The sequence below is a fragment of the Oncorhynchus kisutch genome, linkage group LG6 (genome assembly GCF_002021735.2).
Source record: "Oncorhynchus kisutch isolate 150728-3 linkage group LG6, Okis_V2, whole genome shotgun sequence".
Lineage (NCBI taxonomy): Eukaryota > Metazoa > Chordata > Actinopteri > Salmoniformes > Salmonidae > Oncorhynchus > Oncorhynchus kisutch.
Window position 1 is genome coordinate 77,402,891 of NC_034179.2, and position 19,430 is coordinate 77,422,320.

The window sequence follows — 19,430 nt, forward strand, 5'->3', positions numbered from 1 at the left end:
GGAAGAAGAAAGATGAGTATAACCCCAAGAACACCATCCTAACCATGAAGCATGGAGGTGGAAACATCATTCTTTGGGGATGCTTTTCTGCAAAGGGGACAGGACGACTGCACCGTATTGAGGGGAGGATGGATGGGGCCATGTATCGCAAGATCTTGGCCAACAACTTCCTTCCCTCAGTAAGAGCATTGAAGATGGGTCGTGGCTGGGTCTTCCAGCATGACAACGACCCGAAACACACAGCCAGGGCAACTGAGTGGCTCCGTAAGAAGCATCTCAAGGTCCTGGAGTGGCCTAGCCAGTCTCCAGACCTGAACCCAATAGAAAATCTTTGGAGGGAGCTGAAAGTCTGTATTGCCCAGCGACAGACCCCAAACCTGAAGGATCTGGAGAAGGTCTGTGTGGAGGAGTGGGCCAAAATCCCTGCTGCAGTGTGTGCAAACCTGGTCAAGAACTACAGGAAACATATGATCTCTGTAATTGCAAACAAAGGTTTCTGTACCAAATATTAAGTTCTGCTTTTCTGATGTATCAAATACTTATGTCATGCAATAAAATGCTAATTAATTACATAAAAATCATACAATGTGATTTTCTGGATTTTTGTTTTAGATTCCGTCTCTCACAGTTGAAGTGTACCTATGATAAAAATTACAGACCTCTACATGCTTTGTAAGTAGGAAACACTGCTGATTTTGCAGGTTATCAAATACTTGTTCTCCCCACTGTATATAGTTCTGCCTTGATACCCACCTGATTTTTTTTTGTGTAACATGATCATGCAATTTTTCCATTACAGAGAGATCATCTGAAGATTGCTCAGCAGTTTTTCCAGCTGGTTGGTGGCTCAGCTAGCGAATGTGGTGAGTGCTCCTCCAGATATTTAAAATACTGACTAGAATTACATTTTTGTACTGCACTAATTCAATGGTAAATGTTTTTACACTGATGCGTTCTTTAACAATTCCTTTCCCTGTGTCTTAGACACCATCCCTGGCAGACAGTGCATGGCTTCTTGTTTCTTTCTGCTCAGGCAGTTTGAGGATGTGCTCATCTACCTCAACTCTGTCAAGGTAAGCACAGCATAATACCCCGACACATATTTGTGTCCACATAGAATATTGATGTTCTATAATTATCATTCTTCAATGGATTCTAAATACTCTGAACTCTCATTGCTCACAGAGTTACTTCTACAACGATGATGCCTTCAACTTCAACTATGCACAGGCCAAAGCTGCTGTTGGCAACTACAGGGAGGCAGAGGAGGTAAAACCTTGACATGTCCTTTTGGGATTATTTGATGTAATTTTATTAACTTTTTGTATGTGTTTTATTGTCAAAAGTGTGTGCTTTCTCTTTGTCTCCCAGATCTTCCTGTTGATTCAGAATGAGAAGAACAAGAGTGACTATGTGTACCTGAGCTGGCTGGCACGCTGCTGTATGTTCTCCTCATTAAACGATGTAAACATTTGCTGGTATAACACTGTGGTTCTATTGTTAATGAACCCTGTTGTCCTATTTAGACATTATGAACCAGAAGGCCCGTCTGGCCTGGGAGCTCTACATGAAGATGGAGACCTCAGCAGAGTCCTTCAGCCTCCTGCAGCTCATTGCTAATGATTGCTACAAGGTTACTCTCCTTTATTAATTCCAAAATCACTCAACTTCCTAAATGTTTAATTTCCCCATCAGGACAGAAGTTATTTCATTCTGAGAGTGCTTGCACCAGCGGGGGAAAAAGTACCCAATTGTCATACTTGAGTAAAAGTAAAGATACCTTAATAGAAAATGACTCAAGTAAAAGTCACCCAGTAAAATACTACTTGAGTAAATGTATAAGTATTTGGTTTGAAATATACTTAAGTATTAAAAGTAAATGTAATTGCTAAAAAAATACTTATGTATCAAAAGTAAGAGTACAAGGATAAAGAATTTCAAATTCCTAATGTTAAGTAGTCAAAAATACCCCAAAAAACTACTTAAGTAGTGTTTTTTTACACCACTGATTTGCACCATGTGTAACTCTTCTCTCTCTCATCTACAGATGGGCCAGTTCTACTACTCAGCAAAGGCATTTGATGTCTTGGAGAGATTGGACCCCAACCCTGAGTACTGGGAGGGCAAAAGGGGGGCCTGTGTGGGTATCTTTCAGCTAATTTTGGCCAGCAGAGAACCCAGGTAGGTACCATGTCTACCTTAGCAATCTACTGGATTGATATAGGATCATGAATGTCACCACTTTGTATAGCGTTAAAATAATCTGTCCTCAGCTCAGTGACCTACACTTTTTTTTTGACATGATGGGCTGTATTTTGCATTGCTGAAGTCTGTCAATGTGATTGTTTGTTTCCATAATGTGTTCAATTGTGTGTATTTTACAGGGAGGCTTTGAGGGAAGTGCTGCCCTTGCTGAGGCACACTGGGAATCCTCAAGTGGAATACATCATCAGGATTCTGAAGAAATGGGCCAAGGACAACAGGGTTTCTCTGTGATGTTATCATTCCGTACTTAAGAATGCATAGCCTATATGAAGAAAAGGGTCCTTTGGGCAAACTGACAGTCAAATGCAAAAATTCACCAAAAGTGCCAGTTTGTTCATTTAACATTCATCTCTTTCTTGTTTGTTATTTTGTTAGTACATTGCATTGGTGTCGTTTTTTTGCACATTTATTCTGTACATATTTGCCTATGTGAATAAATATTTTAATCTTATACCACATCTGTGCGTTTACTATCTCTGGCCTTGACATCACGTTTTAGAGCACATAAAGACCAGTGCTTATCATGCATACAGAAATATAAAACAGGAGAATTTGTTGGTTTCAATGCATATTTTCTAATGAAGGGTAGTCCTGTGTTTGTCAGTGCGTTCAGTCCAGGGAGAACCTTGTCAAAACATCCCGCGTGCCAGAGTCGGGGAACAATCGATTCGGCATATTCGCGCTAGTATGCAAAGTGGGCGGTTCTTGAAGGGCGTTCTTGCCCTATGATTGGTCAAAGACTGCTCCCTGACTTTTCTGTTTCCGCTTTCTTTTCGTACGCACGCCCAGTTACTACTCTCACTGAATAATGATAATAATGGTCAAGATGGCTACTTCAGATGCCTCCTTGCGGTAGCTACCGAACAATTTAATGGAAACAACTAAAACTACTCTTCCTCGTGATTTAAAGGCCCCGGAGCTAACCTGGGAGTTGCAGAAGATACCACTGTGTGGTTTAAGGCATTTTATTACCTGACATAGTTTACCATCTAGCTAGCTAACGTTAGTTGTCGAACATTCCCAATTTTAGCAAGCTACAGTAACGTTAGTTCAGTGAAGTCTCGTCCTCCCTTGTGTTTTCCTACCGAGGGGCTCTGTGACGGTCAGCATCAAATGGCCGAACCGAGAAAAGTACCGTTTGTCACAATCTCTTCCTTTAACAACAATGCACCGCCTTCAGATTCAAAGAAACGCCGCCGGGAAGATGAGGCCGAAATCAGTTTGGGGGAAGATGGAGGGGGTGGAAGTGCAGCAACCAGGCCAGGAGGTGGTACTGGTGCTAGTCCATTCGGTATCGTGAAAGCCGGTGACGGGGATTCAGCGGAAACAAAACGTGTAACAGTGCGCTTGAACCTCTCCTTGCCCGAACCCAGCGAACGGGGATCTGCTGAATTCAACTACAGTGAACTTGTTCAATCTACTCAGGTAAAGATCAGTCAAGGCTACAAGTGATAACAGCAGGCTGGGCCGGTGAACGCGTAGGCAGCTTGAAGTGTAAGCTCCCGAGGCTATGGTGCTGTTGTCAACAAGAGCGATGTTGGCCAACTGTAGCTACAGTATTCTTAGATATGATGTAAGCATGCCAACTTCATGTAGGCAATAATATTCATCTAATTTTGATATGAATGTTTATATTACCGTTATATAAATCATATAATATGGCAATGACACATCTAGTTCCCATCTTTTAGAGGTACAACTTTTAAGATGACATTTTAAGCTACTAAGAATCCACTGTTGAACCCATTTTACCTACTCTTATTTCCTGACATGCCTGGTTGTCTCTTGAAGGTGAAGAAGCCTCCTGCTCCAGGACCTCCTAAAGACCTGACGCCAGCCCTGGACCCCAACGACCCCTTTGCAGACAACGAGAAGGAGAGAAAAGAAGTAGAGGCGCTCGCCAAGAAATTTGAGAGCAAATATGTAGGTCCCTTTACTTTGTGGGGGAAACGAATAGGTCTACACATAGATCAAATAGATTGAATTAGTTTAATTTGCATTGTATATTTTCACTACAACTGTAATTGTTTGTTTCCTCTAGTCACAGGCCAATACAGGGAAAAAGAAGCGGAAGGACAGGGTGCAGGATCTCATCGACATTGGTTTTGGCTATGATGAGACTGACCCATTCATTGATAACTCTGAGGCTGTAAGTACCCTCTGTCTGCTCATACACTGCAGAATCCTTCCTTTGTGAACAGACTTAAGACTCATGTAAACAAGCATCAACATATGCTTTAACATATTTGCAGATCATTTTTCATTAGCACATTGCATTCCTCTCTCTCATACTTGCTTATTAGTTTCTCTGCTGTTTGTAACTGGTTATGCCATGGCATTGTTGAATAGTATTTCCTGGTTGGCTTGAAGGGCATTCTAGAGCGCGCATTATTTCCCTATAATGCATGGCATATCAGCACGGTAGAATTCAATAGCTACAGTTCATTTTTACATGTTCTATGTTTGAGCAGCATTTGAAAGCATAAGTTCAGTTGAGAACAGTATTGGCATGGTTGAATTTGATTTTTATAATAGCAAGCTGTTTGTTTGGTTACCAAGGCAACTACTGTAGCTACTATATCAAGAAAACTTGCTAGCTACTTCAGTGGATGTTGAATGAATTTCTAACTGTACATTTTGTTAAATTATAGCCGTGGTATAAAAGGGAAAACTCTGAAAATAATGCAACTCCGTGGAAGGTTAGTTCCACTCCACTAGCGCGTAGTCGAACACACCTTCCATGTTGTTTATTATTTTCCAGAGAATACATAGCCCCTTGTTGATAATCCCTTAGCTACTTTCTTCCCCTCAGTATGATGAGCTGGTGCCAGCCTCCCTCAACACTAAGCTGGGAGGGTTCTACATCAACACTGGCACGCTGCAGTTCAGAGCAGCCTCCGAGTCAGAGGGAGAGGACTTCAAGGTGGGTTACACACACACACACACACACCTTTTCAATAAATGAACAAATGTTATTCATTATTAAACTCTATTTCTATATCATGTGACAAGCTTAGTTTTTGTTCCTCCTGTCTGTAGAAGTTGAAAGATGGTGAGGAGCGTGTGATAAAGAAGCGAATGAAAAAGCAAGATGGCAGTAACATAGATGAGAAAAAGCCCAGGAAGATCAGGATGCCAAAGCAAGGGTGAGCAATGTTCTACATCTGTTGTGCCACTTCTGAAGTTAACTGATGTATAAGCTCATATGATGTATGAACTTATTGCCTGACTTTGACTTGAGCCGTGCTTCATAGTTATGCTATGTGTCTATGGCTTGTAACAAGCTCCGTGTAGCAACTCAACGGTCCTATGTTATCTTCCAGAGTGTCTGGCCTGAATGTCCACCGGCCAGAGAAGAAGAAAAGGAAGAAGTTGATGAAGGACTCTCTGAATCTGGCCGCCATGCTCCGCCGCTTCACGCGGGAGAAGGAGGAGAACCGCAAGAAGAACCCCGGCCTGCCCCGTGGCCAGCACAATGCCAACAGTGCCCTGCTCAACGCACACCCTAAACCCAGCAACATCAGCATGGCCGATCTGGCTAACGACCCTGCCATGATGTCACTGCTGGGCTCAGCCAATAACAACGACATGCTGCAGGACATGATGGGCGACCTAGACTTTGGGCTGCTGGACTCTCCTCAGCCCCCCAGTCCTGCGCAGGGGGAGAACGGTGCTCCGGGTAGGGTCCAGGGTAGGGTCCAGGGGGCACAAGGAGGTCTCCTGCCCCCTCCTCCTCTGCCTAATGGACTGCCTGCCCCTCTCAGTAAGCGTATTGAGGACCTCCGTGTGGTAAGTGACTGACATCTTCAATCAAATCCAGTTATATTTCATATTTAGAGATATTTTAGGTCTTCAGTCAGTTTCTTTATTTGATTTGTAGGGTCTAAAGGCCCTCGCTGCTCATTGAAAACGTTCAAGCACATTACATGGAATGCATCGATTTTTTTCCCCATTTAAAAACAAAGTGATTGTCACCATTCTGATATTTCCTTCCATAAAGAAACCGGAGTAACACATGCATTCTCTCAGAGGCACAAGTAGGAGTGAGAAGTAGAGGTTGCTGTGGCAACAAGAGAGCAGTGATGTTCTTTGAGGGAGATGATGAGGGGAAAACAAGTGCCAACTCTCTCTGACAGAGCGGTGAGGGTGAAGGGAATGGGCAAGAGGGGAAGAGGAGAGAAAGGTAGAGGAGTGGAGGCAGAGAGGAGAGGAGGCCAAGAGCAAGCGAGAGATACTGTAATGAAGGAAGTCAAAAATAAAGACTTAGAGGACAAGGTGAGGCTTAGAGGAGTGAAATGGCAGGCAATTGATTGATTTGCATTACATTTGTGTCCTTTTGAGCATACTATATTTTGTTTTAGAGAATCTCTGAAGTTGAATTATTCTCTAACAAACAGGCTTCTCATCAGTTTGATCAAGAGGGCAGGAAAAAGTTCTTCACGCTGGACATGAACAACATCCTACTGGAGTGAGTCTCTGCTCTGAGCTCTTTACAACAGAACAAACCCTCTTTCCTTCCCTGACCATCTCTCTGCATGTGTTAGTCAGTGTTTATCTCAATGTCTAACTCTTCTTCTGTGTGTTGGTCAGTATTGAGTTGCAGGTCCAGGAGCAGCCGGCAGCAGTGCGCTCTTCAGTCTACTCCCATCTCGAGGCCTTTGTGCCCTGCAACAAGGAGGCTCTGCTCAAACGCCTAAAGAAACTCAGCCTCAATATCCAGGTGTGTGTATGCACTAAAATGTTTGACATTTTATGTTTATGTTTGTGTGTGCACATAATATGCCTGTTATTCTCTTCTATCTAATTGTAGATTGTTAACGGAGTGTGTGGTGTCAGTGTCATCTGGTGTTTGTGATTGTAACCTTTTCCATCTTTTGTCATCCAGGATGACCGTCTGCGTGCTCCGCTACTGAAGCTGAAGCTAGCTGTGTGCAGCGTGATGCCAGAACAGATTGCCAGATACAATATGGACTGCATCGCCAAAGTGGCCAAGTAAGGCCTTCTCCTTTCTTCTCCTGCATTCTGTTCACCTCTTATTTCCTCTCATACCTCCCCCTTTGTCCCTTGCTGTCTATTTTTCCACTCCTCGTCAATATTATCGCTGGGTTGTGTATTTACAGGCAGCAGTCAGAAGAGGGGGAAAAGAACGGGTCAGAAGAGGAGGATGAGGAGAAGCCTGGGAAGAGAGTGATGGGACCTCGCAAGAAGTTTGTCTGGGATGAGAAGCTCAGGTGAGCTCTCATTTGTGAATTTAACGTCATACAATTATGTTATATAGGGGTTTTGGTTTAGTGTAGTGATGGGACGTTTGACTCCTTTTACTGACTCCGATCTTTTCGACTCGTTCAGTCAAATGAATGAATCTTTCGACTAATTTTGTTCATTTGAGTCAGTAATGCCCAGAGCATGCAGGACCCCAGCGAACGATAACTAAAAACTAGAAATAGTCATAATTCTACAAGCCTCTCGTTCATAGGTCGTTCACCATAAGGGGCTTATTGGAGATGTCATTTGTGACAGAATTGTAAAATGGTGCTTTAAACGATGTATATTTGTTGATTTGCAAGGTATACAAATATGATTTTTTTCTTGGTACATTTGAAACAAAGTCTAGTGACCGCAACCAGACTATATTTTTAATTTTTAAATTCACCTTTATTTAACCAGGTAGGCCAGTTGAGAACAAGTTCTCATTTACAACTGCGACCTGGCCAAGATAAAGCAAAGCAGTGCGACACAAACAACAACACAGAGTTATACATGGAATAAACAAACATGCAGTTAATAATACAATAGAAAAAGTATATATTCAGTGTGTGCAAATGAGGTAGAATAAAAATAAATTATTTCAGCATTATTTAACCAGGTAGGCTAGTTGAGAACAAGTTCTCATTTACAACTGCGACCTGGCCAAGATAAAGCATAGCAGTGTGAACAGACAACAACACAGAGTTACACATGGAATAACACAGTAGATTAACACTGAAGTTATAAATGATCAGATGGTCATGGGCAGGTAGAGATACTGGTGTGCAAAAGAGCAGAAAAGTAAATAAATAAAAACAGTATGGGGATGAGGTAGGTAAATTGGGTGGGCTATTTACCGATGGACTATGTACAGCTGCAGCGATCAGTTAGCTGCTCAGATAGCAGATGTTTAAAGTTGGTGAGGGAGATACGTCTCCAACTTCAGCGATTTTTGCAATTCGTTCCAGTCACAGGCAGCAGAGAACTGGAAGGAAAGGTGGCCAAATGAGGTGTTGGCTTTAGGTATGATCAGTGAGATACACCTGCTGGGAGCGCGTGCTACGGGTGGGTGTTGCCATCGTGACCAGTGAACTGAGATAAGGCGGAGCTTTACCTAGCATGGACTTGTAGATGACCTGGAGCCAGTGGGTCTGGCGACGAATATGTAGTGAGGACCAGCCGACTAGAGCATACAGGTCGCAGTGGTGGGTGGTATAAGGTGCTTTAGTAACAAAACGGATGGCACTGTGATAAACTGCATCCAGTTTGCTGAGTAGAGTATTGGAAGCTATTTTGTAGATGACATCGTCGAGGATCGGTAGGATAGTCAGTTTTACTAGGGTAAGTTTGGCGGCCTGAGTGAAGGAGGCTTTGTTGCGGAATAGAAAGCAGACTCTAGATTTGATTTTAGATTGGAGATGTTTGATATGAGTCTGGAAGGAGAGTTTACAGTCTAGCCAGACACCTAGGTACTTATAGATGTCCACATATTCTAGGTCGGAACCATCCAGGGTGGTGACGCTAGTCGGGTGTGCGGGTGCAGGCAGCGAACAGTTGAAAAGCATGCATTTGGTTTTGTACTAGCGTTTAAGAGCAGTTGGAGGCCACAGAAGGAGTGTTGTATGGCATTGAAGCTCGTTTGGAGGTTAGATAGCACAGTGTCCAAGGAAGGGCCAGAAGTATACAGAATGGTGTCGTCTGCGTAGAGGTGGATCAGGGAATCGCCCGCAGCAAGAGCAACATCATTGATATATACAGAGAAAAGAGTCTGCCCGAGAATTGAACCCTGTGGCACCCCCATAGAGACTGCCAGAGGACCGGACAACATGCCCTCCGATTTGACACACTGAACTCTGTCTGCAAAGTAGTTGGTGAACCAGGCAAGGCAGTCATTAGAAAAAACCGAGGCTACTGAGTCTGCCGGTAATAATATGGTGATTGACAGAGTCGAAAGCCATGGCCAGGTCAATGAAGACGGCTGCACAGTACTGTCTTATCGATGGCGGTTATGATATCGTTTAGTACCTTGAGCGTAGCTGAGGTTCACCCGTGACCGGCTCGGAAACCAGATTGCACAGCGGAGAAGGTACGGTAGGATTCGAGATGGTCAGTGATCTGTTTGTTGACTAGGCTTTTGAAGACCTTAGATAGGCAGGGCAGGATGGATATAGGTCTGTAACAGTTATGGTCCAGGGTGTCTCCCCCTTTGAAGAGGGGGATGACTGCGGCAGCTTTCCAATCCTTGGGGATCTCAGACGATATGAAAGAGAGGTTGAACAGGCTGGTAATAGGGGTTGCGACAATGGTGGCGGATAGTTTCAGTAATAGAGGGTCCAGATTGTAAAGACCAGCTGATTTGTACGGGTCCAGGTTTTGCAGCTCTTTCAGAACATCTGCTATCTGGATTTGGGTAAAGGAGAAGCTGGGGAGGCTTGGGCGAGTAGCTGGGGGGGGGGGGGGGGGGGGGGTGTTGGCCAGCCGTTGAGAAATGCTTGTTGAAGTTTTCGATTATCATGGATTTATCAGTGGTGACCGTGTTACCTAGCCTCAGTGCAGTGGGCAGCTGGGAGGAGGTGCTCTTGTTCTCCATGGACTTTACAGTGTCCCAGAACCTTTTGGAGTTAGAGATACAGGATGCAAATTTCTGCTTGAAAAAGCTGGCCTTTGCTTTCCTGACTGACTGCGTGTATTGGTTCCTGACTTCCCTGAACTTCCCTAAGGGAGATAAGGCAATAAATAGGCCATAGTGCCGAAATAATTACAATTTAGCAATTAAACACTGATAGATGTGCAGAAGATGAATGTGCAAGTAGAGATACTGGGGTGCAAAGGAGCAAAATAGATCAAATAAATAACATTATGGGGGATGGGCTAATTACAGATGGGCTATGTACAGGTGCAGTGATCTGTGAGCTGCTCTGGCAGCTGGTGCTTAAAGCTAGTGAGGGAGATATGAGTCTCCGGCTTCAGTGATATTTGCAGTTCGTTACAGTCATTGGCAGCAGAGAACTGTAAGGAAAGGCGGCCAAAGTAGGAATTGGCCTTGGGGGTGACCAGTGAAATATACCTGCTGGAGCGCGTGCTACAGATGGGTGCTGCTATGGTCACCAGTAAGCTGAGAAAAGGCGGGGCTTTACCTAGCAAAGACTTATAGATGACCTGGAGCCAGTGGGTTTGGAAACAAATATGTAGCGAGGGCCAGCCAAGGAGAGCATACAGGTCGCAGTGGTGGGTAGTATATGGGGCTTTGGTGACAAAACAGATGGCACTGTGATAGACTGCATCCAATTTGCTGAGTAGAGTATTGGAGGCTATTTTGTAAATGCAAACGCGTTATGAACGACTCTTGGCGGAATGCATTGCTTGAGTGGCGTGAGGGTGATAAGCACAATATCGTTCGCAGTTCACGACGATTTGAGTTTGTTGAACAGAAGCCATGTATCTTTTGGTTCTACAAAGCTGTGTCCATCATAGCATTCATTCTTGCACCATGCAATAATTTATTAGTTCTAAACATGTCTTTTTGTCTTTTCTATGCTGCCTGCAGCATGATCTATTGTACCTGCACTCATGACGAACAGTTGTTGGTCGGAGCACATCTCCGGAGTCACTGAAGGAGTGCGTATTAATCCTGCTGTAGAATTAAATGCAGCAAGTCAAATGAATGACTAAAATGAACGTGTCTCTCAGAAAAGCGAATCATGACTCTCGAGTCAGTAAGAAGAGTTGTCCAAAAAGATAATTCGCCAACAGTGGAGCTGAAATTGTAATGCATAGTTGGTGGAACGTGTGTTGGTCTGTAGGATGTTGCTGTGTAACTTGGTGAGGGTGAAGCTGGGCTGCTATGAGCTGGAGGGCCAGAGCTCCCAGTCTCCAGAGGACTATCTCAAGGCCTTCATGGAGACTGAGGTGAAACCACTGTGGCCCAAGGGCTGGATGCAGGGCAGGTCAGTATGTGTGTTTGCATAAAATAATACAATTTGACCATTTAACCTAGTTTGCATTTCACCACACCACATGGGGCGGCAGGTAGCCTAGTGGTTATAGCTTTGGGCCAGTAACCAAAAGGTTGCTGAATCAAATCCATGAGCTGACAAGGTAAAAATCCCTGAACAAGACAGTTAACCCACTGTTCCCTGGCCGTCATTGTAAATAAGAATTTGACTGACTTGCCTAGTTAAATAAAGGTTTAAAAAAATATCTCCACTCTCCTCTCCTCAGGATGCTATTCAAAGAGAGCCTCATGGTTCATTGTCACCTCACTGGCAATCCGTGAGTCATTACTTTGATATACTCTGCTTATTTTAAAAATCACTATATTAAAGTGAAGGTTAACACTGGTGTTCTTCATTATGCACTCTTTTTCCTTTTGATTTCACTGTTATCCAGAGCCAAGAAAAAGATGGTTCCTACTCCCAAGTCTAAACCCAAAGTTAGTGTTTTGCAGTCTGATGCATTGCTTGCATGCTTGTCATTTCAATACCATTTGTTGTTTGAATAGTTTTAGATCACACTAATTGTTTGCTCTTTCTATCCCCTATGTTGTTTGGTGACCCAGGAGGGTAGTTGGGTCCAGAGATCCACCCCCTCAGTTGGTGCGACCCCCTCCCCTGCAGCCCCAGTGGCCTGCCGGCCCTCCCAGTCCCCCGCTGAGACCATCTGTCTGCTGGACTCCCTGGATGAAGAGCTGACCGCCCCTGCCCTGGACTCCATCTCCCAGGCCCTGGCCCTCCTCAGCAATGCAGCCAAGGGCCTGGTCCAAGGGGACAGTCCCCCCTCCCCTGATAGGCCCAAGACTGCCCTGTCCTCCCTCCATGCCTCACCTCTCCTCCAGAAGCACAAGAAGAGCACCATCAACACACCCGGCTCCAACACACCTCTCTTCGTCTCTACCTCCTCCTCCCCCTCCTCTCTCTCTCGGCCTCCCACCGTCTCCCCTTCTCTGTCCTCAGCGAGGAGCGAGGGGTTGGGGTCGATGAAGGGTGGAGGTGCTCTGGCTCAGGCTCACAGACAATCAGTGCAGAGCACTCAGAGGCTTGCTGGGACTGGACTGAGTAAAGCCAATGCTCCCGGCTCTCACTCCCAGCTTAAGCCGCGGCCGTCCCCCAATCAGAAGGGCTTTGGCAGCAATAATACTAAAGCCAACAGTGGTGACACCCCCCTCTCCTCCCCTTCTCCCTCCTTCTCCCACTCTCTCTTAGGAGCCCAAGCTCAGCAGCAGTCCAACTTCATCACCCCCATGCAGGCCACTCTCACCAAGTCCTCCCACAGCAGCACCTCGCCCATCATCAAACTCACCCCTCGCCTCCCCAACCCCTTAACGCCCACCACCTTCTCACCCTCCACCAATCCCAGGCCTCAGGCAGCTTCCAGTATGCACCAGTACTCCTCCAAAAGCCCAGCAGGGTTCCGCCCACCATTCTCAGGTGCTCCGGGAGGGCCAGCCAAACTTGTCCAGGGCAGCTACACCCCTCCAGGAGGGCAGAAGACCCCCTCTCAGATCATCAGCAGCAGCGCCAACACCAGCCTTACCAACACCTCATCCATCAGCAAGCATTCGGGATCCAGTCCCTCCCCTACCACAACCTCGGCCAATCAGCGACAAAGGCCGGCAGGTGGAACCATTCAGGGGGCTAAGCCTATTAAATCTATATCCACACAGTCTGTCTCTTCTCAGTTGCCACAGGTAAGTGAAAAATAAAAGATGGTAGCTGGGTGGGACAAGGTCATGATGGAGCAAATGTTCAAAATGAGTTTTGTCTACTGTTGTCTGTATATTGATGTATTTTATCTCTGTTTGTATATGTTGTCTGTTGGTCTGGGTCTATATTTCTAATTAAAAATTGGGTGGTTCGAGCCCTGAATGCTGAAAGCCGTGGTGTATCAGACCGTATACCACTAGAATGACAAAACATTTATTTTTACTGCTCTAATTACGTTGGTAACCAGTTTATAATAGCAATAAAGGCACCTCAGGGGGTTATGGTATATTTCCAATATACCACGGCTAAGGGCTTTATCCAGGCACCAGTGCATAAGAACAGCCCTTAGCTGTGGATTATTGGCCATATACCACACCCCCCCGGGCCTTATTGCTTAATTATATGCCTTTGTTCTCCAGGTGTCCTCAGCCAGCAGCAGTCTTCTTGGCTCTGCTCCGTCTCTCCCACTTGGCTTCGGGATGTTGGGGGGGCTGGTTCCTGTGTCCCTGCCCTTCCAGTTTCCTTCACTCTTAAACCTGCCCCCATTAGGGGGCACAGCTGGCTCCAGCACCGGGGCCAGCGGCTCCTCAACCAGCAACAGCTCAGCATTCTCCCTGACCCAGAGTGAGTGACACAGCCAGTCCACAGAAACATGAAAAAACTAAAATGTACAGTGCTTTCGGAAAGTATTCAGACCCCTTCACTTTTTCCACATTTTGTTACATTACAGCCTTAATCTACACACAATACCCCATAATGAAAACAGGTTTTTAGAAATGTTGGCAAATGTATTAAAAATAAACGAACTTATTTACATAAGTATTTAGAACCTTTGCTATAAGACTGGAAATTGATCTCAGGTGCATCCTGTTTGCATTGATCATCTTTGAGATGTTTCTGCAACTTGATTAGAGCCCACCTGTGGTAAATTCAATTGATTGGACATGATTTGGAAAGGCACCAACCTGTCTATATAAGGTCCCACAGTTGACAGTGCATGTCAGAGCCAAAACCAAGCCATGAGGTCGAAGGAATCGTCCGTAGATTGTTTTGAGGCACAGATCTGGGGAAGGCTACCAAAAATGTCTGCAGCATTGAAGGTCCCCAAGAACACAGTGGCCTCCATCATTGTTAAATGTAAGATGTTTGGAACCACCAAGACTCTTCCTAGAGCTGATAGCTGTTGAGCAGTCGGGTGAGAATTGAGCAATCGGGGGAGAAGGGCCTTGGTCAGGGAGGTGACCAAGAACCCGATGGTCACTCTGACAGAGCTCCAGAGTTGCTGTGTGGAGATGGGAGAACCTTCCAGGACAACCATCTCTGCAGCACTCTACCAATCAGGCCTTTATGGTAGAGTGCCCAGACAGAAGCCACTCCTCAGTAACAGGCACGACAGCCCACTTGGATTTTGCCAAAAGGCACCTAAAGAACTCTTTGGCCTGAATGTCAAGTGTCACATCTGGAGAAACCAGGCACCACTCATCACCTGGCCAATACCATCCATATGGGGAATCATGGTCTTGGCAGCATCATGCTGTGGGGATGTTTTTCAACGGCAGGGACTGGGAGACTAGTCAGGATCAAGGGAAAGATGAACGGTGCAAAGTACAGAGAGAGCCTTAATGAAAACCTACTCCAGAGCGCTCAGGACCTCTGATTGTAGCGTCGTACCCAAGAAGACTCGAAGCTGTAATTGCTGGCAAAGGTGCTTCAACAAAATACTGAGTAACGGGTCTGAATACTTATTTAAATGTGAAGTTTCAGTTCCTTTTTGCAAAAATTTCCAAAAACCCTTTTTTTGCTTTATCATAAGTTATTGTGTGTAGATTGATGGGGAGGGGGTGATTTAATCCATTTTAGAATAAGGCTGTAATGTAGCAAAAGTTGAATGTAGAACAGCTGATCGAGATGGGGTTGCTTTAGTATGTTGATGTCTGGGTATGTGTATAGTTTGTTTTTGTGTATTTTATGTTGTTGGACCATTGTGTTAAATCCCCATGCTGTGTCTGGAAGCCTGCAATGTTTTTCTCCATTGTCTGACATTCTCCCATATTGTTTCTTTGGTTCATTCCTCCCCTTATCCCTCTGTGCCTCTTCTTTCAAATGTTATTCTTCCATTAATCTCCTGTGATCTTACATCCATTTACTATTTGACCTGGCTCATCTCTTTTCCTTTCAACCTGTTTCTTCTGTCTTGCTTCCCATTCTTGTTTCGTCTACACTGCCTTTCCTATCTCATCATGCCCTTGACCTACACTCTCCTGTGTCATCTCCTCCTCCCTCCCATCTCTCCTCAGATCTGTTAAAGAGTCTCCAGTCAGGGTCTCAGGTTGCTCTGCCTCCTCACTTACAGCTCGCTTTCTCAGGTAAAATCTGCCCTTCCCTGTGACCCCGCTCTTTCCTCTCAGCCCACTGTCACTTCAAAAGTCTTTTTCCCTTCTTTGGGACATCTTCTCTGTCTGTCCCTCCGTAGTCTCTGTGCATGCCTGTCGCTTTCGTCATGTCGGTGGTTGTCATGTGTTAAGTTTAAATATTTGTTTTTGTTTCCTATCAATATTTCAAGAACTCTACTCTTCCTGTCCAGATGTCAATCAAACCCAAGGAGGGGATGTGAAGAGGAAGTCTCTTTGACCACACCTGTTTGGAACACTGAGGACATCCACTATGTTATGACAGCTATCAGGACGACTTTGAATGACTAACAGAAACTGCCCAAACACAGGATGGGGTTGAAATGGGGAATTGGACCCTCTCGATAATCTTCCGGCTGTTACTTATTTTTTAAACAGCAATTTGATAATTGTTTAAATATTGTACATTAAGGCTTAATGACAAGTTTGTTTTTGTCAATGTTTACAGAACAGACCTTTATCACTGTGGTCAGGGAGGGAGAATGAATGAGAGGTCTACTTGTTGGTGTGTATGTGTGAATGCACTATTCTTTAGCTTCAGTGTGCAAACCTCCCTCTCTGATACCTGGGTTAGTGTGTCTATTTGGTGCTTTTTTTCTCAATGTAATTATCTAGACCTGTAAGAAATGCTACTAAATGCGAACGTTGTTGAATTTGTTTCGGGACCGGAGCTGTATTTTTGTGCTGTACATAACTCCACCAAATTCAATAAAACAAGCCATGATCTATGCAGGATTATAACAAAATGGTATATTGGTGACTTTCTATGGTCATCAGCATGGGTAATTCTGTGCCTTCACTCGCTTTCATGAAGTGCTATAACTTATAAAAATGGAAAACAAGCCAATATCATCCACATAGTGAAAAGTTAATCTATCAGCTCTTAAAATCCACAAATGGTCAGCATCGCAAAGAAACACTTTACCATGCTACCTGGAGTCTGATTAATCAAATGTTTATTTGACGGGTAACAATCTAACCGGAGACACTACCTGACTGTTGCTTATCCAAAGCAGCCCAAAAGGTCAAATTAATCAACACAAGGCTGCACAACTTTCTGTGCCTCCACCAGAGGTTCTTTAGGGTTCTGGGTCCAGACAAAGCCAACACAACCAAGGCACAACACACAGGTCAATGGGCGGTGCTTATAATTTCAACTGACATCAAATGCCATCTCAAACTCAAATTACTCAACTTATTCCAGGAGCTACAATCCTGACAGTATAACCCTTAAATAATCCAGCAGGACCAGTAATGTACTCCAATACAATCCCAAAAGCCTTTAACTCCACATCAAAATGCTATTGCCCCATACAGCACACAAGCTAACATTCATTTAAACCCAAAAAGAAAACAGGAAAAACAAGATTAAACATTAAAATAGGTGATCGCTTCTACAGCTGTAAAGAGTCTGGCAATATGCAGAAGGTTTGATGGCTGTCCCAATCACTGTTGGTTTCTTTCTAAAAGGTCTTCCAGGGTCTATTTGACCAGAGGTCTGGTTTTGTCATCATCGCCACACTGGTGTGCTTTATACTTTTTCACCTCTGCCATGTATTTTGTCCAGGCATCCCCCTTGCCCTCCATCTGGAAAACAGAATAAATAATTACACAATGGTTTAGAAGGCAAGTGGTATTTCATGAAGACAATGTCATGACAAAACTATCAGGATAAAAATATTTCTTGAACCTCAGGGTCCACTTTCTGTTTCTTCGCAACCATGCCAGTCTTGAGGGCCAATTTAGAGCCACCTCTGCGCTTCCCCACCTGGGTTAGGGGATAGAAGACTGAAACCGTTATACGAGCCCTTGCAGGTGGACTGCCAATGATGGAGACTACACAAGACGAGAGAACAAAGAAAAAGCCTATGTTATCACATTCCTGAAGTCGAGTAGCTAATGAATGCTTTCCAATGTCTAGACCTGATGTGGATCTCAGGTTACTTGTTGGTGACATTGCAGTGCACCTCTTCACGTGTGAATGTATCCCTCTATGGTGATGTAACTATACACTAACGTGAGCTGTGTGTGGTGGATAAAAAAGTTTAATTTGTTAATTGAGACATTGCCATTGGCTACAATCTATAGCTAACAACAGCCAAACCCCTTACAAAGCTGGTCACACTTGGAGTCTTCTTTTCCTGTGTCGACTGTCCGTCAGCAGTACTTTTATTACCGCATCCTTGGTCCATTTCTTTTTTCATTTTTTCTTCCTCCATTTTTTTCTTGAACATCTCCATAAAGCTTCCATCATTAGCAAATGAATTGGCCGCTGCTGCTTTGCTGACTCCCGGTGCAGGACTGGCTGGCGACCCCGGGCTGTTACTGCTCGAATCGCTGCTGTTTTGATGTCTTCTGCTGTATCCACGCTTCGGATCCATGTTAGCTTTTTTTTATGTAGAAGGGCTCAGTTCCTTTAGACCTTTCTGCAACTAGTGGTGTGCTCTCTGGTCGTTCTGTGTCAACGTAAACTAAAGCCGGCTAGCTACTTGACAAAAAAAATGCTATCGGTGACAGAGACTCCACCCGAACCCCAAACAAAACAACAAACTTCGAGGCAAAGTAGCTAGCATACGAAGCCGTCTAATTAAACACGTGGAAATCCATAAATTAATCGGAGCCACACTTGTCAGTCTCCCAGTGAGCTAGCACAGGTCCTCACGGCAACAAAAAAAACCGCAGGCTTGTTGTTGGTGGCTAGCTAACGTTAGCGTTGTATCTAGCTACCTATTCGAAAAATGTAAACTAGCTAATGACCAAACAATTGTGTCATGAGTAGCTAAACTAGTGCAAAACACAAATCAACCACATTAGATATATATATAATATATTTTTTCAAACGACTCTCAAAGCTAAGTATATTACTGATATATTGGCTACATTTGTCCAGATGTGGTTTTCTTTCACATGTTATCGGCCATGTTGAATTTCGGCTTATCATTTACGTCAGCACGTCAATATTCTATGGTATTATGGCGGTCCGCAAACATTCGTTAGAGGTGCATGCCGCCACCTACTGTGTGGGCGGTGTCAGTTTACTGTTCTGGAGTGCGAATTCAATACACTTCTTGAAATAAAAAGGGGAGGGAAAATGGAAGAAAAATGGCCCTACGAACTAACCCCTAAACCTCACTTCTTGACCCTATCTTTTTTTTAATTTATTTTTTATCAGGGAGTCATATACTCAGGGCTCCCGAGTGGCACAGTGGTCTAATACACTGCATCTCAGTGCTTGAGGCGTCAATACAGACACCCTAGTTCATATCCAGGCTGTCTCATAACCGGCTGTGATTGGGCGTCCCTTAGGGTGGTTGTCATTGTAAATAATAATTTGTTCTTAACTGACTTGCCTCGTTAAATAAAGGTTTGAATACTGGGCCCAAGGTCTCTTTTACAGATGAGCAGCCCTGAATGACAGAAACTACAGACATCAAAATATTAACACAAAATACAAACCGAAAAAAAGGCACGGCCATAAAAAACAAACATCAGTAATAAGGTCCTCAGTCAGCTTTCTGAATTGCCTTAGAGCCGTGGTTCCCAAACTTTGTATAGTCCCATACCTCTTCAAACATTTATTTTATAAAAAAATAAAAAAAATTCACCTTTATTTAACCAGGTAGGCTAGTTGAGAACAAGTTCTCATTTGCAACTGCGACCTGGCCAAGATAAAGCATAGCAGTGTGAACAGACAACACAGAGTTACACATGGAGTAAACAATTAACAAGTCAATAACACAGTAGAAAAAAAAGGGGGAGTCTATATACAATGTGTGCAAAAGGCATGAGGAGGTAGGCGAATGAT

The 19,430-nt window shown here is 44.3% G+C and overlaps 3 protein-coding genes across 12 annotated transcripts in view; 2 read left to right on the plus strand and 1 right to left on the minus strand.

Annotated features, from left to right (window-relative positions):
- Positions 1 to 2,716, plus strand: part of LOC109892259 (intraflagellar transport protein 56) — a 10,963-nt gene extending 8,247 nt beyond the window's left edge. For all 4 annotated transcript variants that reach the window (XM_031827702.1, XM_031827703.1, XM_031827704.1 and 1 more), the window contains 7 exons: positions 800 to 863; positions 985 to 1,073; positions 1,186 to 1,269; positions 1,372 to 1,441; positions 1,527 to 1,633; positions 2,048 to 2,181; positions 2,385 to 2,716. In XM_031827702.1, the coding sequence (XP_031683562.1) occupies positions 800 to 863; positions 985 to 1,073; positions 1,186 to 1,269; positions 1,372 to 1,441; positions 1,527 to 1,633; positions 2,048 to 2,181; positions 2,385 to 2,496 (660 nt within the window). In that variant the 3' untranslated portion in view covers positions 2,497 to 2,716. The remainder of the gene's footprint in view (positions 1 to 799; positions 864 to 984; positions 1,074 to 1,185; positions 1,270 to 1,371; positions 1,442 to 1,526; positions 1,634 to 2,047; positions 2,182 to 2,384) is intronic.
- A 347-nt stretch (positions 2,717 to 3,063) lies between these two features.
- Positions 3,064 to 16,354, plus strand: LOC109893427 (ubinuclein-2-like). 7 transcript variants are annotated; one of them, XM_031827712.1, is made up of 17 exons: positions 3,064 to 3,838; positions 4,057 to 4,188; positions 4,307 to 4,414; positions 5,078 to 5,188; positions 5,305 to 5,411; positions 5,589 to 6,054; positions 6,663 to 6,733; positions 6,856 to 6,985; positions 7,151 to 7,257; positions 7,386 to 7,496; positions 11,316 to 11,459; positions 11,734 to 11,784; positions 11,902 to 11,944; positions 12,071 to 13,198; positions 13,634 to 13,838; positions 15,512 to 15,580; positions 15,799 to 16,354. In XM_031827712.1, exons 1-17 carry the CDS (start codon positions 3,776 to 3,778, stop codon positions 15,843 to 15,845), a joined length of 3,093 nt encoding a protein of 1,030 aa, XP_031683572.1. In that variant the 5' UTR covers positions 3,064 to 3,775; the 3' UTR covers positions 15,846 to 16,354. The 7 variants fall into 7 exon arrangements, 6 of the variants coding, with proteins under 6 accessions (XP_031683572.1, XP_031683566.1, XP_031683567.1 ...); XM_031827706.1 differs by having other exon boundaries at positions 3,065 to 3,690; positions 15,778 to 16,354; XM_031827707.1 differs by having other exon boundaries at positions 3,065 to 3,690; positions 15,799 to 16,353.
- Positions 16,355 to 16,564: 210 nt separating this feature from the next.
- LOC109893428 (telomerase RNA component interacting RNase) lies at positions 16,565 to 18,599 on the minus strand. Its single transcript, XM_020486650.2, has 3 exons — positions 17,737 to 18,599; positions 17,316 to 17,393; positions 16,565 to 17,212 (listed from the first exon to the last, which is right to left on the minus strand). The coding sequence occupies exons 1-3, from the start codon at positions 18,004 to 18,006 to the stop codon at positions 17,108 to 17,110; spliced, it is 453 nt and encodes a 150-aa protein (XP_020342239.1). The 5' UTR covers positions 18,007 to 18,599; the 3' UTR covers positions 16,565 to 17,107.
- Positions 18,600 to 19,430: the final 831 nt, after the last annotated feature.

Bases quoted from the DNA above. Each gene is read 5' to 3' on its own strand.
- LOC109893428 (XM_020486650.2), bottom strand. From the start codon at position 18,006: ATGGATCCGAAGCGTGGATACAGCAGAAGACATCAAAACAGCAGCGAT. The intron at 17,394-17,736 runs GTAAGGGGTTTG...CCCCTAACCCAG, and splicing joins CTCCAAGTGTGACCAGCTTT to GTGGGGAAGCGCAGAGGTGG. The intron at 17,213-17,315 runs GTTCAAGAAATA...TCTGTTTTCCAG, and splicing joins AACAGAAAGTGGACCCTGAG to ATGGAGGGCAAGGGGGATGC.
- LOC109893427 (XM_031827706.1), top strand. From the start codon at position 3,379: ATGGCCGAACCGAGAAAAGTACCGTTTGTCACAATCTCTTCCTTTAAC. The intron at 3,691-4,056 runs GTAAAGATCAGT...TGTCTCTTGAAG, and splicing joins AACTTGTTCAATCTACTCAG to GTGAAGAAGCCTCCTGCTCC. The intron at 11,945-12,070 runs GTTAGTGTTTTG...TTGGTGACCCAG, and splicing joins CTCCCAAGTCTAAACCCAAA to GAGGGTAGTTGGGTCCAGAG.